General features: G+C 60.6%; 2 protein-coding genes across 5 annotated transcripts in view; one reads left to right on the top strand and one right to left on the bottom strand.

Moving 5' to 3' along the window:
- The window catches only part of SKI (SKI proto-oncogene), a 70129-nt gene that overhangs the window by 41450 nt on the left and 14452 nt on the right, over positions 1-14227 (top strand). The window lies entirely within an intron of this gene.
- LOC131505623 (uncharacterized) lies at positions 71-3212 on the bottom strand. The gene is made up of 2 exons (XM_058719403.1): positions 2724-3212; positions 71-2013 (listed from the first exon to the last, which is right to left on the bottom strand). The coding sequence occupies exons 1-2, from the start codon at positions 2876-2878 to the stop codon at positions 1485-1487; spliced, it is 684 nt and encodes a 227-aa protein (XP_058575386.1). The 5' UTR covers positions 2879-3212; the 3' UTR covers positions 71-1484.

The raw sequence follows: 14227 nt of genomic DNA, 5'->3' as shown, positions 1-14227 counted from the left end.
CCCCCCCACCCCCCCCCCACCCCCGCCTTTGCGCCGGGGGGCCCGCCCGGCCCCCTCCCTGTTCCTGCTGCCTGCTCTTCTCTGGGCTTGCCAAGAATGTTGGGAAATGGGGGGGCACAGGAAATGCCTCCTTCCCTCTGAGGACAGCCCCAGCTGCAAGTGGACGGAGCGGGGGAGGGGCACGGCCAGTGGAAAGTTGTTCCCCCGCCAAGGCAAACCCGCAGTCCCAGCCCTGCACACAGAAGGGCTCTTTCTCCCTAATTCTGGTCCATTGTGAGTGTCCTGTGGGCGAGACCGAGGGCCTGCGCGGCCTGCTTACTCGCAGCTCTCCCGAGACAGTGAGCTGTTTCCTTTCAGCTGTTGAAAGGGGGGTCCTTTAAAAAGCAGATTCGGTGGGGACCCCCCGCCCCCAGCCGTCTGTGTCCTCGGCCGAATAGGAGACACTTGGCGCCCCACAGCCCCTCCTGTCACTGTCCCCAAGAGAAGGGGCCTGGGCATGCCCGGTCTTCACCGGAGGAGCCTGGCTTCCTGGAAGTGTGCTCTCAGGGGTGACTCCCCCTGCACAGCCCGGAGGGCTCTTGGCTGTGGGGTCCTGGTGGCCTACAGAAAGTGCTCCTCCTGGAAGCGCCCCCGGGGGCTGCGCTGCCCGACCCCTCACCCATCTCAGATGAGCCTGGTCTGCAGCACGACCCGGGAGAGGCTGCTGTTGGATATTTAAAAACAAAACCAGGAGACCCTGATCCGTGTAAGTAGATATTCGAAGTGTGGCATCGCAGGAGGTGAGGGTCAGCGCTCAGGGGTCCCCGGTGGGCCAGTGCCCGCAGGGAGCAGAGCCGGCCCCAGGCTCGGTGCAGGGGTCGCCGCCGGCGGTCTGTGGTAGATGGGGCCCTCGGGAACCATGGACGCCCTTGTTTTCCGTGAGCCCGTCCCAGCCGCCTGCTGCGTTATTCCAGGGTCTGCGGAGGGGCTCCCGGCCTTGCCGCCCAGCCGGGCTGCTGACGCTGCCAGATGGTTTCCTGGGAGACCCCGCCCTTCCCTGCGTGGCCTTTGGCTCCATGCCGCGAGGGGCGTAGACACCAGGAGGGGGCGGTGGGTGGTCGGGTGGCAGGCCAGACCCCCCGGTGCAGGGATGTCACCCGACACTGGCCTGGCAGCCTTGGCGAGTACCTTGGTGCCCCGAGCCCAGGCTGCCGCCATCCGCCAGGCCCGCCATCCTGGGCGGGCCTGCTCCCAGCTCCCCTCTCCTGCTGGTGCCGGGGGCCTGGAGTCCGTCCTTGGACGGTCAGGAAGGGGGCATTGGGGGTCTTTGGGCCTAGTGACCGGTTTCGGAAATCTAGGAGGCGTTCTGTTTTACGGGCCGGTCCCCGTTGTAGGGCGGGCCGTGTTCTCCCTGCGTCGGCGCCTCGGAGGTAGCAGAGCCTGGGTCGACCCATTTCTCAGAGGGAAAAGCTGGTGTGGGCCGACTTCTTCTCAGGTCTCCTGCCTCAGGCCTCTCTCACGCACGCCGTCCTGCCCTCTTCGGGGTCCCTGTGAGCCAGGGTCCACGTGGGCCTGGTGTCGCCCCCACCGCCACCTCTGTCAGGGCTGCAGGCAGTGCTGGCCCAGAGCCCATCAGGCTTCTTGTCCCCTGCCCGCCCCACCTGAGACAGGAGGGGCCAGGCCCCCTGGAGACCTTGTTTGAGAGTGACACGTGCATTTTTGCAGAGTGTGCTGTTTCGCTGGGTTCCTAGGGAGTATGCGCACTGCTCGGGAGGGACCCTTGTGGTGGCCCTGCCTTTCTGCGCGCTGGTCAGAGCCCTGGGGGGGTCCAGTGCCTGCTTCTGGGCCGTGTCCGCGATCAGAACGCACTCCTCTCGTGGCGGGCCCGCCAGCCGTCTTTCAGCCCTGGCGCTTGGGACGCTCTGCCGGTGACTTTGCCTGTTGCTGGCCAGCCTCGTTGCCACGGCCCGGAAGTGGAGGCGGCCCTGCGGGCCCGGCAGCGCCCCCCTGTCCTCTGGGCTGTTGTGTCGGTTTCTATGGAGAGAAAACAAGGAGGCGCTGCCGCCACTGCTGCGCGGAGGAGGCGGAGGAGGGGAGGAGGGGAGGAGGCGCTGAGGAAGCAAAACAGCTTTGGCAGGGGCGGGGCCGCCTCTTCCTGGCTGGGACAGAGAAAGTGCTGGTCTCCAGAGCCGCCCTGCAGCCCCCCTGCAGCCTGATGGCTCCCTCTCCCCTACACACCCGCCTCCTTTGCTGACTGCCCTGGGGGGGATCTGCCCTGGGTGGGGGGATCTGCCCCGCGACCCCCCCCCCCATAGCCCCTGTCCAGTGGCGGGAGTGTCCGGCTGGGTGGAGACGGTCCCACAGGGTCTTGCCAGTGCGCCACGGTGATGACCGGTGATGGACAGACCAGGGTCTCTCTCTCTTCCTGCCCACACTTCCCTTCCGATCCCTCGCACCCAGCCGCAGCCTCCTCGCTTGGCTCTGGGTCACCCTGCTCTGCTCAGTGCTATTTGCACGTACGGTGTGCCAGGCACCGCAAAGGTAAGGGGCCAAGGCAGCGTCCCCCTGCTCATCTGGGCCACCAGCTCCACAGGTGTCCTCTCTCAAGGGCCCCTCCCCCGCTGACCTGCGATCCACAGCAGGGAGGGTCCCCAGGCCTCTGCCCTGCGGCAAGGTCTCCTGGCCGGGAACTTATGCCCTTATGCTGCCCAAATACCTCCCCGGGGTGAGTTCCCTTCCATTACCTGCCGCGCCGAGGAGGTCTGGGGGTGGAGAGGTGGGCCCGGACGTGGCGCTCCTCTGTGTCCCTGGCCGGAGGGTGAGTCGGTGCTCGGTTTCCATTCTGAGACTGTCCCCGCCAGTGGCCAGTGCAGAGAGGGGAGTTTAGGGAGACACGCATGCTTTTCTCCACGGACACACACGAGGCCTTCCTGGTGAGAGGAGCAAGAAACGGTTGTACTTTGTGAGTTGAACTAGGAGCACGGAAAGCCTTTTGGATCTTGCCGATGTATAGTTTTATTCCCGTGTGGACCTACTGGAATATTCTTGGGCCTCGCTGGGCAGTTTGATGCAGCGTGCCTCTCTCTGGCTCCGGTTCAGAGGTGGCCTTGGGCGTAGCAGAGCCCGGCAGCTGCGGGCGGGTGTGGCCTCTGCGCTCACTCTCTCCAGTGAGTTTCCATCTTCCCTGACGTCAGCTGGATTTTGCATGGATTTGCAAGGTGTTAACAAGTGGGCTTAAAACTCTAGCTCTGGAAGATTTTGTTTTGTAACAGATTAGAAAATGGCTTCCAGGGTCCCGTGCCTGGTGTGAGGGGAGGCTCAGCCGCGAGGCGCCGGGCTGGGCGGCCTCTCAGGCGACACTTGCGGGTTCTTGCGGGTCCGCTTGAGGCCGTCCTCTGTGGGAAGCCTTTGCCCAGGATCCTGAGGGACCACGGTGGCCACTGCTGAGGCCGTGTGACTGCAGGCCCCGTGTTGATGTGCACGTCAAGGACCGTGCGGGGCCCCGGTCGGGGAAGCGAGAATGTGCCCAAACCCAGACACAGAAGGTTCCCTCTTCTCTGCAGTGTTTTTCAGCTTGTCGCAGTGGTTTTCATTGCTGTTTAAGGTCCTTTCCAGTAAAGGAAAATTAAAAAATTTAGGTTACTGCCCTAAGTTTTACCGTTCATCTTCATATTGTGCGATGCCAGGGGCGCCTGGGTGGCTCAGTCAGTTGAGGTCGTGATCTTGTAGTTTGTGAGTTCGAGCCCCGCGTCGGGCTCTGTGCTGACAGCTCAGAGCCTGGCACCTGCTTCGGATTCTGTGTCTTCTTCTCTCTCTGCCCCTTCCCCGCTCATGCTCTGCCTCTCTCTGTCTCTCAAAAATGAATAAACGTTAAAAAAAAATTATATTGTGAGATGCCAGTTTTAAATGCACACACGAGAGTATGTAATTTGAATGCAGGGTCACTGGCATCACACAGTTTGTGTTCTGTGCCTGGAACACGCGTGTGTATTTCCTTATTACCCGGAACAGTGGAAACACAGCACAAAGCTGACTCGGCCATTTCTCTGTCACTTCCTGCTACACGCACGTGCCACCAGTACCCTCAACCCTGCCCGACCCCCCCACCGCTTCCCTACACATTCAGCTGGGCAGGGCAGGGGGACCAGGACGGCCCGTGGCTGTGTGTGGGGCGGAGCCCTGGCCTCCTGGGGCTGGGAGTGCCCGGCGACGACGCAGGGTCTCGCCCCTGACTCTGGCTGCTTTACCTCCCTGGAGTCACCGGCTCCGTGCACGCCCCATTGTCCCATCAGACTCCACGATACAGAACATTCTATCGAAGAGGAGGTTACCGAGCATCCCTGGACAACGTCCGCAGAGCATTAAACCCCGTGCGCGCACTGCCTACCCCTGGAGCCAGCCGGGGGGGGGGGGGGGGGATGTCTTAACTTTTAGATTAAGAAACCATCAGAGGCCCAGCTTGCGAGCACCCAGAGGGCAGGCCTCCCCAGACCCTCTTTCCCACCCTCCCCCTGCCTCCAGAGCTGCTGTGGAGGCCAGATGTCCTACAAGGGGTGCTCCGCTCCTCATGTGAGCGTTAGGCTCTGGGGGGCCTGGCGGACTTTCCTGTTCCGAGTGGACGCCACTTGGGGATGTGTTTTTATTTAGACCCTGAAGACTGGAAAGTGTTGGCTCCACACAGGAGAAGTTTTGTGGCCCGAGGGAAGTGGCGATCTCCCGGGGTGGGCACCTTAGACTCCCGGAAACATCACCCACGGACTCTGTGCCTCGGGCCCCGCCTCGAGGGGGACTGCTGGGTCTGCCCCAGGGACGCAGGGCCTGGAGCCAGGCAGTGCTCCCCACCCCCCCAGCCCACTGCAGGGGCCACCTCCCCTGAGTGTATGTTAGCTGCAGGCTTCATCCTGGGGGGGGGCAGCCGGGGGGCTGTTTTAGAGCAGAGATGCCTCATCCTTCTTGCCTGCTACTTGGTTTCAAGCCTTCGCTCTTGGTGGCTTGCAGGGTGAATTGCCTGCAGGGTCGCCACTGAAATGCAGGTCTGGTGGGTGAAGTGCCTCGGATGTCACCGTTCCCGTGTGTGTCTCCTGGGCGCTAGGGAGGGAGGTGTGGGGCCGGGGCCTGTGGGGCCCTGCGTCTCCTCCAGTTACCCCGGGGCGGGGGGCTTGCCCACCACTGCCCAGGGCTAGCAGCGGCTCTCTGTGCTTGGATGGAGTCAGAGGTCATACTTGGTTGGCGGTAGTTGGCCTCTTGGGGTTGGGGCAGGGCCCTTGGGAATCAGGTGGTAGCCAGCCAGGATCTGGGATCCAGACGTGGGCTGGAGTTTGGAGTTCTTTGTCCTTTGACCCCACCAGTGCACCAGCCAGCGCTGTGCCCGTGTTGCAGGCGCGCACGCAGATGCGGCCGCCCCGCCGGGCCGGGAGTATCTCTGCCCCCTCCTCCAGGATGCCCGCAGCCAGGTTCCTCCTCCTCCTCCCCCCTCCCGGGCCCCCACGCCAGCCCTCCCGCGGCTCCGTCATAATCGAGCTGTTATGCATAATTCATCGAGGGTGCTGAGCCTTGGAGCCTTTGTGCGTGGGAAGAGGGGCTGAGCGGATGGAAGGCTTTCTCTGCACTGAGGCTTGGCAGGCTTGGGCTTGCTGGCTCTCCAGGCCCAGCTGCTGCTCCTGCAGGGGTGGGTGACGGGGTGAGATGGCACCTGGAGAGGTGCGTGGCCGGGGACACAGCCCTCACGTGGGGCTGGTGGCCTCGGGGGTCAGAAACTGCGGTAGGGCCGCCTCTCGCGTGTCCTGTCTGCCTCCCGGTTCCTTTCTCTGAGATTAAATGCCTCCCCTCTGCTCCTGGCCAAGGCCCTGGGAGAGGCACCGGCGTCCTGAGACCTGTGGCTGGCGTCAGGTTGAGAGTTTCAAGGAGTGAGAAGGCTGTTTACTGGAAGGCGGCCAGAGGCAGGAGGCCTGCGGGTGTGGCTTCGGCTTGAATTCCGTGTTGGCTGGGTCTGAGGATTCAGCAGCGTCTCCGTCCGCCCCTTGGCCGGCATCTGGGCCGATGTTCTGCAGGGACGTGAGGGGGTGTCCGTCTTTCCAGGGCCACCTGTGACCCTGCCCTGCCAGCCTGACCGCATTTGTGTTCAAAAGAAGCGTCTTCTCACGTTTTGCTCTGTGAGAGGCCCCTTGGGCCCCTGGGGTGGGGGCAGAGCTGACCTGACCCCTCCTTGAAGTCGTCGTCACGATCCCCTCGTTTCAGACTGCGTCACCCACACCCCGTATCAACCCCCAAAGTACCTTCCCCCCGCTTCGCCTTTTCTCTGAGGCCTTCCACCTCTGACAGATAACGGGTCACACAACACATAGTATACGCGCCCTCACACGCTCGCACACGCTGGACATACGTGCGCACGCCCACACACACCTTACAAATGCACATCCGCACACGTCCTGTATGGGCGCACCCACGCGCCCGCACACGCTGTACATGTGTGAGCCCAAACTCCTGCACACAACATACATACGTGCGCCCTCGCGCCCACACAGGATATATATGCGCGCGCCCCCACGCCTGCACACACTACGTACACGCACACGCGCTTGCCCACGTTCCTTGTGTGAGCATGACAGGCGTCAGTGTGAATCAGGGATGTGGTTTTTGTCCTGAGCACCAGGTCAGGTGATGGGGGCGTGTGGGAGGTCACCTGCAGATTTAAGGAGAGCAGCCGAGGGCTGTGTGGGGTCCACACCCCAGACAGGGCTTGCAGATCCCTGAAGGTCAGAGGGTCACCAGGACCTGCAGGGAGGGCGCTGTCCACGTGGGAGACGGTGGAGACACCACACAGGTGGTGAGGGGGGCAGCGCCACGGCGGCCCACGTGCGTCCTGGTGGCAGGTGCGGGAGGCAAGAGAAGGGGCTGGTGACGGGAGCCCCCGGTGGGGGAGGGGTGGGTGGGGGTCAGGAGGCAGGAGGAGGTGGCCGCTGCCCTCTCTGCCTTCAGTGTTCCCTGTTGCTTCCACGCCAGAGGCGGGGACTGGCCAGGGCGGCCGGGGGCCGCGGTCAGCTGGGGTGTCCGCAGGAAGGTTCCCGGGCAGCTGCAGGCCGTGCTGCCCCTGGCCCTCCCTTCCTGGGCTGGGTCTGCTGGGGCCACCCGAGTTTGCTGGTTGTTTGTGCGGAGGCCGGTGGGGGAGGAGGGGCGGCCCTCCTTCCGGAGGGGCCTCCGTGGGGCACGGGCCTGCCGCCCCGGTTCTGAGCCAGCCGGCCGGGGGAGCCGCGCGTCCTCCGCTGCGGCCCGCGCTCTGTGCGGCGTTTGCAGTGACTCTGGTGACTCTGGATGGAGGGCGTGTTTGTCTTCGTCGTCTCTGGTGGGGGCGGGAGGCCGGACGTGACAGCTGGGCGCTGGGGAAAGACCCTCCTGCTCACCAGCTCCCCCAAAACAACAGTATTGGGGAGCATTAAAATAAGCCCTGAAACAAAAACCATCGATTTTCAGAATGGCTTCATTGTTCTTGGAATTCTGTTTTGTTCTCAGTCCTTCCGACAGTTACTTTCCAGTGACTGCTGAGGAGAGGGTCCATCCCCCCCGACGTTGTCCCCCTGGGCACCCCCCACGCACCTTCTGATGCTACCGGTGAGGTTCTGCAGGGGCGTGGGGGGCCCACGGGGTCAGGATGGACGTTCTGCGTGGGAACCCATTCTCCGTCTTGGCTCCGGTGGGCGTCTCCGATCGGGGTCCCGGACCCCCTGGCCCGGTGGAGGTGAGCCTCCCCCTCCCCTCCTGAGAGCGGTTGGGCCGCAGGAATGGCGTATGGGCCCCCCAACCCTCCCGGAGCCGCCCTCTGCTTTTGAGGGTTTCTTTGTGTTTTGACAGACCGGCCGGTAGGTGATCCCCGAGCCCAGCAGGCCCTGGAGCCTGGAGCGTCCTTCCATCGTGGTGCCAGGCCAGGAGCGAGCGGCAGGGTCTGGGCGTCCTTGGGGAAGGAAAGTACCAGCTGGTGGCATGAGTGTCAGAGCCCTGGCGAGGAGGGTTTCTGGCCCTAGTGAGGTCCGACTCCTGGGCGAGGGGCGCGAGGTCTAGCAGTCGGTACCTGCGTTTCCTTAGAGGGGACCGGCTTACTCTCAACAGCGTGGAAGTCGCAGAAGAGTTGACCTACTTAAGTTTTTTTTAAGAGATCAAGGTGAATCTTTAAAATTGCTATTTTCACTTCATTTTGAGGTTTGGCGTTGTCTTGCAAATTTAATCTGCTTCCCCTGTACCACAATAATCAGAAATAGGTTAATTTAAGTATAATATGAAACATGAATTATCCCGTGGAAAATATTAATGGTACTTATAAAAATAGCTGTGCAGATTCTAGAACTGTAAAATCTTCGGGAACAGTCCATAATGTAGATCTTGGGCTGATTTAGGGTGGCTCCGGCTGGGGATTTAGAGTTTACCCGTAGGAGACGGTGGAACTCTGTCACAGAGCATCTCCTGTCCCGTTAGAGGACATGATGGGCTCAGGGGCGGAGCAGGGATCGCAGGCCGGGCGGGGAAGAGGACGCCATCCCGTGCTGTGCCTGGTGGGCTCTTCCCCGGGGGGTTTGGCGGGGGGGCTCCCTGCCCATCGCAGAGCCCAGCACGCCCCTCGGAGGGAGATCCCGGCAGCACGGGGCGGCTGTGGGCGGTGCGTTGCAGGCCACCTCTTGCCCACTTTGTGCCTGTCCGTGGACAGGCAGGTGTGACTGGAGTCCCCCCACGTTCATGTGTCCTTGTGCTCAAGGATGTGCCGACCCCTGCCCCACTGAGAGTGCCACGTGATCGCCGGAGGGCATGTGTTGGGGACATTTGTTCCCGTTGGTCTCAGGACCCAGCTTCTGTCACGGGCCCCCGCGTCTGTGGGGATTTGCCACATCGGATGCTGATGTGTCCCCACACGTCACGGCCCCAGAAACGTGGCGCCCACTAGAACTTGTCGGTGGTGGCATGACGGTGTTGACCTTGAACGTGGAGTGTCAGACTTCCATTCTGGTCCCCCTTCTGCCTCACCTCTGAAACCTGAGGGCCTGCCTCTCCCCAGTCTCGGAAGGTTCTTGGCCACCGTCCCCGCTCTCTCCTCCTGGAATCCCTCCCCGTCTCTTCACGTCTGTTCCCACCTCTCATGTTTTCATCTCGTTTTTCTCTGCGCTGCGTTTGAATAATTTCCTTGAGAACTATTTTTATTCTGGAAAGTTCTGCTTTTTTCCAATCTGTGCGATCTTTTTTGATGTCTTACTCTTTTCTCGCATTTTTTTCTTTGCGTGTTTACTCATTTTGAGCTAGGGCTGTTACAGCCTTTCTCCCCGTTGCTCTAGCGGACGAGGCCCTGGGGGCCGGCCCGCTCCCTGCGTCTGGGGCCAGGGCCGGGTGCTGGCCCCGGACTCCGCTCATCTCAGCTTCCACCGGGGGCTCTCGGAGGTCCTCGCGGGTCCGTTCCGTAGTCCCGGGTGGGCTGGGGACTCGGCGGTCTCCTTCCTCCCAGTACAGGCGGTTGGGGGTCTGCCCCTGGTGGTCGCCGCGGGCTACCCTGGGTTAGCGTGGCTGACGCATCACAGGGTTTTCTTCATCTTTGGTCCCGGGCGCTTGGGCTTTTCCTCCTGAGCTCAGCCCCATGTCACGGGGGTGTTGTGCTGTGTCAGAGAAGACTGTGACGTGTGGAGTGGTTGTGGAGGACGACTCCGGGCCCCTCGACGCCGTGAGGCTGAGAAGCGGACATGGCAGGGTGCCCCCCACCCCGCCCTGTTCTGTGGGGGTCTCCGCCTGACGGTCTCCTTGCTGATGTTTCTATGAAGAGTTTCCGTCTCTCACTTCGTGGTCTTGGCTCTTTCCTGCTGACCCACTAGTGATGGGAAACCACACAATGAGTTGGACAGTCGGGCCCCCAGCACTTCCGCTGCCCCCCCCCCCCCCCCCCCCCCCCCCCCCCGTGCTCCCCGCAGAGCCCCAGCCCTGCGCCGCCTGTGGTCTTGCTCCGGAGGGTGAAGCCCGCGGGCTCTCGTCCCTGGGCTGCGGCAGTCTCGGTGAGGTTGATGTGACAGAAGGCTCCGGTCCCCTGGAACCTGCGGGCGACCCAGACGCTGGGCCCCGCCTCCCCCGCCTCTGAACGTGCAGCCGGTTTCCAGTTGGACATGTCACTTAGTGGTTGAATTGCGTTAAAATCTGCCTGTTGAAAAAGAATTGGTTTTTAATTCAGCGTCTAGGAAATGGCTGCGTGTGTTCAGGCTCCTAGATGTGGTTTTCCTGTGACATCTCTACCTGCTAAAAACGCTCCGTCGCAGTCAGACACGACGTTGCTGATCTGCAAGAACTTCAGGCGCGTTCTCACGGTGTGGGGTCCCCGAGGCTGGGCCGAGCGCTGCTCTGTCTTGTGCGTGGTTCAGGAGGCAGTGACGGCCCCACAGAGGGGTCCTCTGAGCAGGCTGCCCCCAGGTGCCAGCCCCGCGGCCCTGGGTCTTCGGAAACTGAGGGTCGGGGCACAGACGAGGGACCGTTAGTGTGGGCGCTGGTGGGGGAGGGGAGGGGAGCGGACGCTGACCCGACGGCGTGAGGGTGGGCGCCTCGGGCCGGCGCAGGGGTCACGCACACGTTCGCCCGGGCCTGGCGCTGTGCGTGGTGGTCTCGAGCGGCACCATCTGGGGATTGGCGCCAGGTTGAGCGAGCCAGCCGGGGTGGGGCTCCCGCGGTGCCCACCGTCCGGGACACCAGACCGCAGGGCTTGGGGAGGTGGGGGTCAGGTGGGCCTCGGGAGCCTCGTGGACCCCCTCCTGCCCTGAGCCCCCGCATTTGCGCGCAGCACGCCCTCACCACACCCCGCAGCCGTGGCCAGGGCCACGTTGTCATCCTGGAGTCGTCCTGGCTGCCCAGCTGGGCGCCGAGGCCTCGCCCAGAGCTCACATAGGATGCCTGGCCCTTGCCCGGGGCACAGTGGCCTCTAGGAGCCCGTGTCCCCCCCGTCTCCCTGAGCCGGCTGCCCCTCGCACTCTCCTCCCCTCCCAAGAGCTGCCTGCAGTCCCGGTGGCTCAGCCCCTCCGCCCCGCCGGCCGCTGTCCTGGCACCAGGTCCTGGCGCAGTGGGAGCGGGCCAGGGTCTGTGCCAGGCCACCCTGCCTGTCATGGAGCCCTTGCCGCCCCTCCGCCCACGGCTCAGACAGGGGCATCCTGTGGCTGGGACGGGGCCAGACCGGAACGTTCCCTGACCCGTGACGGGCGCTCCTTTCCGCACGGGCCTTGTGTGTGGGACCTGAGCCTCAGAGGGAGCCACGTGGTGGTGGTGGTGGTGGTGGTGCCGAGGAACCCGATTGTCCTGGAGGGGCCGTGCCCGTGTCCTGCTCAACGGCTCGCTCTGTCTGCTAGGAGGGCGGGAGCCGGGGAAAACCATTGACCTTGGTGGTTTGGGTTTTCAGCCAACAGTTCATTTCACTTTTTTTTTTTTTTTTTTTTTTTTTTAGGATTTCTTAATAGTTTTATTGAGATATAATTCATGTAACAGAAATCGCACCTTTTGTAAGAGTACGGTTCGGTGGTTTTTAGTATATGCCGCCATCGCTGTTATCACCTTCTAGAGTATTCTTGTCACTGCAGAAAGAAACTCCGGCGCCTTCACTCCCCTCCCCCCACACCCAGCAACCACTCCACTTCCTGGCTGTGGATTCGCCTCTTCTGGGCGTTTCATCGAAACGGAGTCACACAGCAGGCGTGTGGCCCTCTGTGTGGACTTCTCCCTGAGCATCGTGCGCGTCCAGGCTTCGCTCCTTCTGAGGCGGAGCGCGGGTCCAGGGCGTGCACCTGCTGGTCCGCTCCTCTGGGGGGAGGGCGTGTGGGATGTGTCCGCGCCGGCTGCGGCGAATCGTGCTGTGTGAACACTCGCGTGCAAGTGTTCGTGTTGGACGTGCGTTTTCAGTCATCTTGAGTGGACGCCCGGGACCGGGCTTGCCGGGTCATAGGCTAATTCTTTATTTAACCTTGTGAGAAACCACCTAACTGTCCCGCAGCGGCTACAGCCCTTCACCTTCCCGCCAGCGGTGCACGGAGGCCCGGATCTCTCACCGCGTCCCCAGGGCTTTGTACTGCCCCTCTTTTAAAAAAGGGTAGCCATCCCAGTGTCACGCGGCGGCTTGCTTTTTTTGTTTTTATTGAAAATAATTGTTTTAATGTTTATTTATGTAGAGAGGGAGAGAGAGAATCCCAAGCAGGCTCCGCACTGTCAGCGCGGAGCCCGACGTGCGGCTCGATCCCTCGAGCCGTGATCATGACCTGAGCCGAAACCACGAGTCAGACGCTTGATCGACTGAGCCACCGGGCACTCCACACCTTGCATATTTTTAATCATCTTTTTTTTTTTGAGATAATTGTGGATGGACGCGACCATAAGAAATAACAGAGACATTCTCCCGTATACTTTATCTAGACTGCTCCATCGGTAACACCTTGCAGAATCCTAGTACGGCTGACCCTTGAACAACACGGGCTTGAACCGTGCGGGTCCACTTACGTGCAGGTTTTTACTCAAGAACCACGTTGGAAAAATTTTTGGAGATGTGCGACAGTTTGGAAAACTTGTGGATGAGCCGTGTAGCCTGGAGATACGGAAAAAATTAAAAAGTTAGGTATGTTGTGAATGCATACGATACATTTAGATGTTGGTCTATTTTATCATTTTTGCAGTAAAACTCACAAGTCTATAAAAAGTTAACATTTATCAAAATGTATGCACACGACATAGTCCCTACATGGTGCCATTCACAGCCTCTCCTTACACAGGCACGAGCGGAGTGATACTTAATACGAGTCCAGTCATGTGTTAGTTGGCTTACTGTCTTGTGACTTTGCCTTCAGAGAATTAGTGTAGTTGTCCCCTCTCTCCTAATTGGAGAGACTGCACACTGTCCTGTCATCACCGGTAAATGGTCTTAAAAATGGAACAGCGTTTCCAATTCTATAGTAAGACTATGACTGGGGGCGCCTGGGTGGCTCAGTTAAGTGTCCAACTCTTTTTTTTTTTTTAAATGTTTATTTCATTTTATTTTTGAGAGCGAGAATGTGAGCGGGGGAGGGACAGAAAGAGAGGAGGACAGAGGATCCGAAGCCAGCTCCGTGCTGGAGCCTGACTTGGGGCTTGAACTCACGAACCGTGGGATCATGACCTGAGCCGAAGTTGGACACTCAACCGACTGAGCCACTCAGGTGCCCCAAGTGTTGAACTCTTGACTTCGGCTTGGGTTGTGACCTCCTGGTTTGGGAGTTCGAGCTCCGCATCGGGCTCCGCACTGATAGTGCCGAGCCCGCTTGGGATTCTCTGTCCCTCTGTCTGCCCCTCCCCTGCTCGCTTTCTCTTTCAAAGTAAATAAATAAACTTAAAAAAAAAAAAAGAATACGACTGTAATCCTAGATGCCATAAAAAGCTTCGTAACGATTCCTACGTTTGTGCCCTGGCTAGGCTGCCAGAAAGCGGTCCCGTCTGCTTCGTAATCAGTGAGTGAATCGTTATGCTTGTAAATACATACGAGTTTATTTTCCACAGTACCTTTTCATCTTCGGTGTCAGTGCCAGTAACGCGTGTAACATCTCCGGTGTCTCCTGTCACAGAAGACAACATCGATGTAGGTCCCGAGGGACGGTTCGTCTTGTAAACAGTCCACGGGACTACGGTATCGGTATCGACAAATACAGACCCGCAAATGCTTTTCCTCCTCCTTTTGATTTTCTTAGTAGCGCTGTTTCCCATAGTCTACCTTATCATAAGACGCAGTGTGCGATACACGGAATATACGAGATATGTGTGGACCCATGTTCGTGTGAACGGTGAGGCCTGGTCGTTCAGTTGTGGGGACTCACGGGTACACGCACATTTTCGACGGTGTGGACGGTCGGTCACTCGGACGGCCGTTGGGCCCGTCTTCGCGGTTCTCTCGGGGCTTCGCTGAGGAGCGCGGCCCCCGGGGCACGTCTGTGGGCGCCCACCTCCCTCAGCGGCCGTGCCCGCCACGCTCCAGGCCCCGGCCTCCCTCCCTCGTCGGCAGCATGTGCGGTTTTCATTTGCGTTTCCCTGATGGCCGTGGTGCCGACCCTCTTTGCGTGCTTGTTGTGGGTCTCATTTCGCGGGAGGTCTGGTCCCGTCCTTTGCCCTTTTCGTAGTGAGGTATTTGGCTGAGTTTTGGTTCTTCGTGAATTCCGATCCCGGTCCCTTATCAGGTACCTGATTTGCACGTCTTTTCCTCCCTTTCTGTGGTGGTCTTTCCACGTTCTTGGTG

Source organism: Neofelis nebulosa, chromosome 2 (assembly GCF_028018385.1).
Source record: "Neofelis nebulosa isolate mNeoNeb1 chromosome 2, mNeoNeb1.pri, whole genome shotgun sequence".
Taxonomy (NCBI): domain Eukaryota; kingdom Metazoa; phylum Chordata; class Mammalia; order Carnivora; family Felidae; genus Neofelis; species Neofelis nebulosa.
Note: the sequence above shows the minus strand (reverse complement) of the source record. Positions and strands in the feature narration are given on the sequence as shown.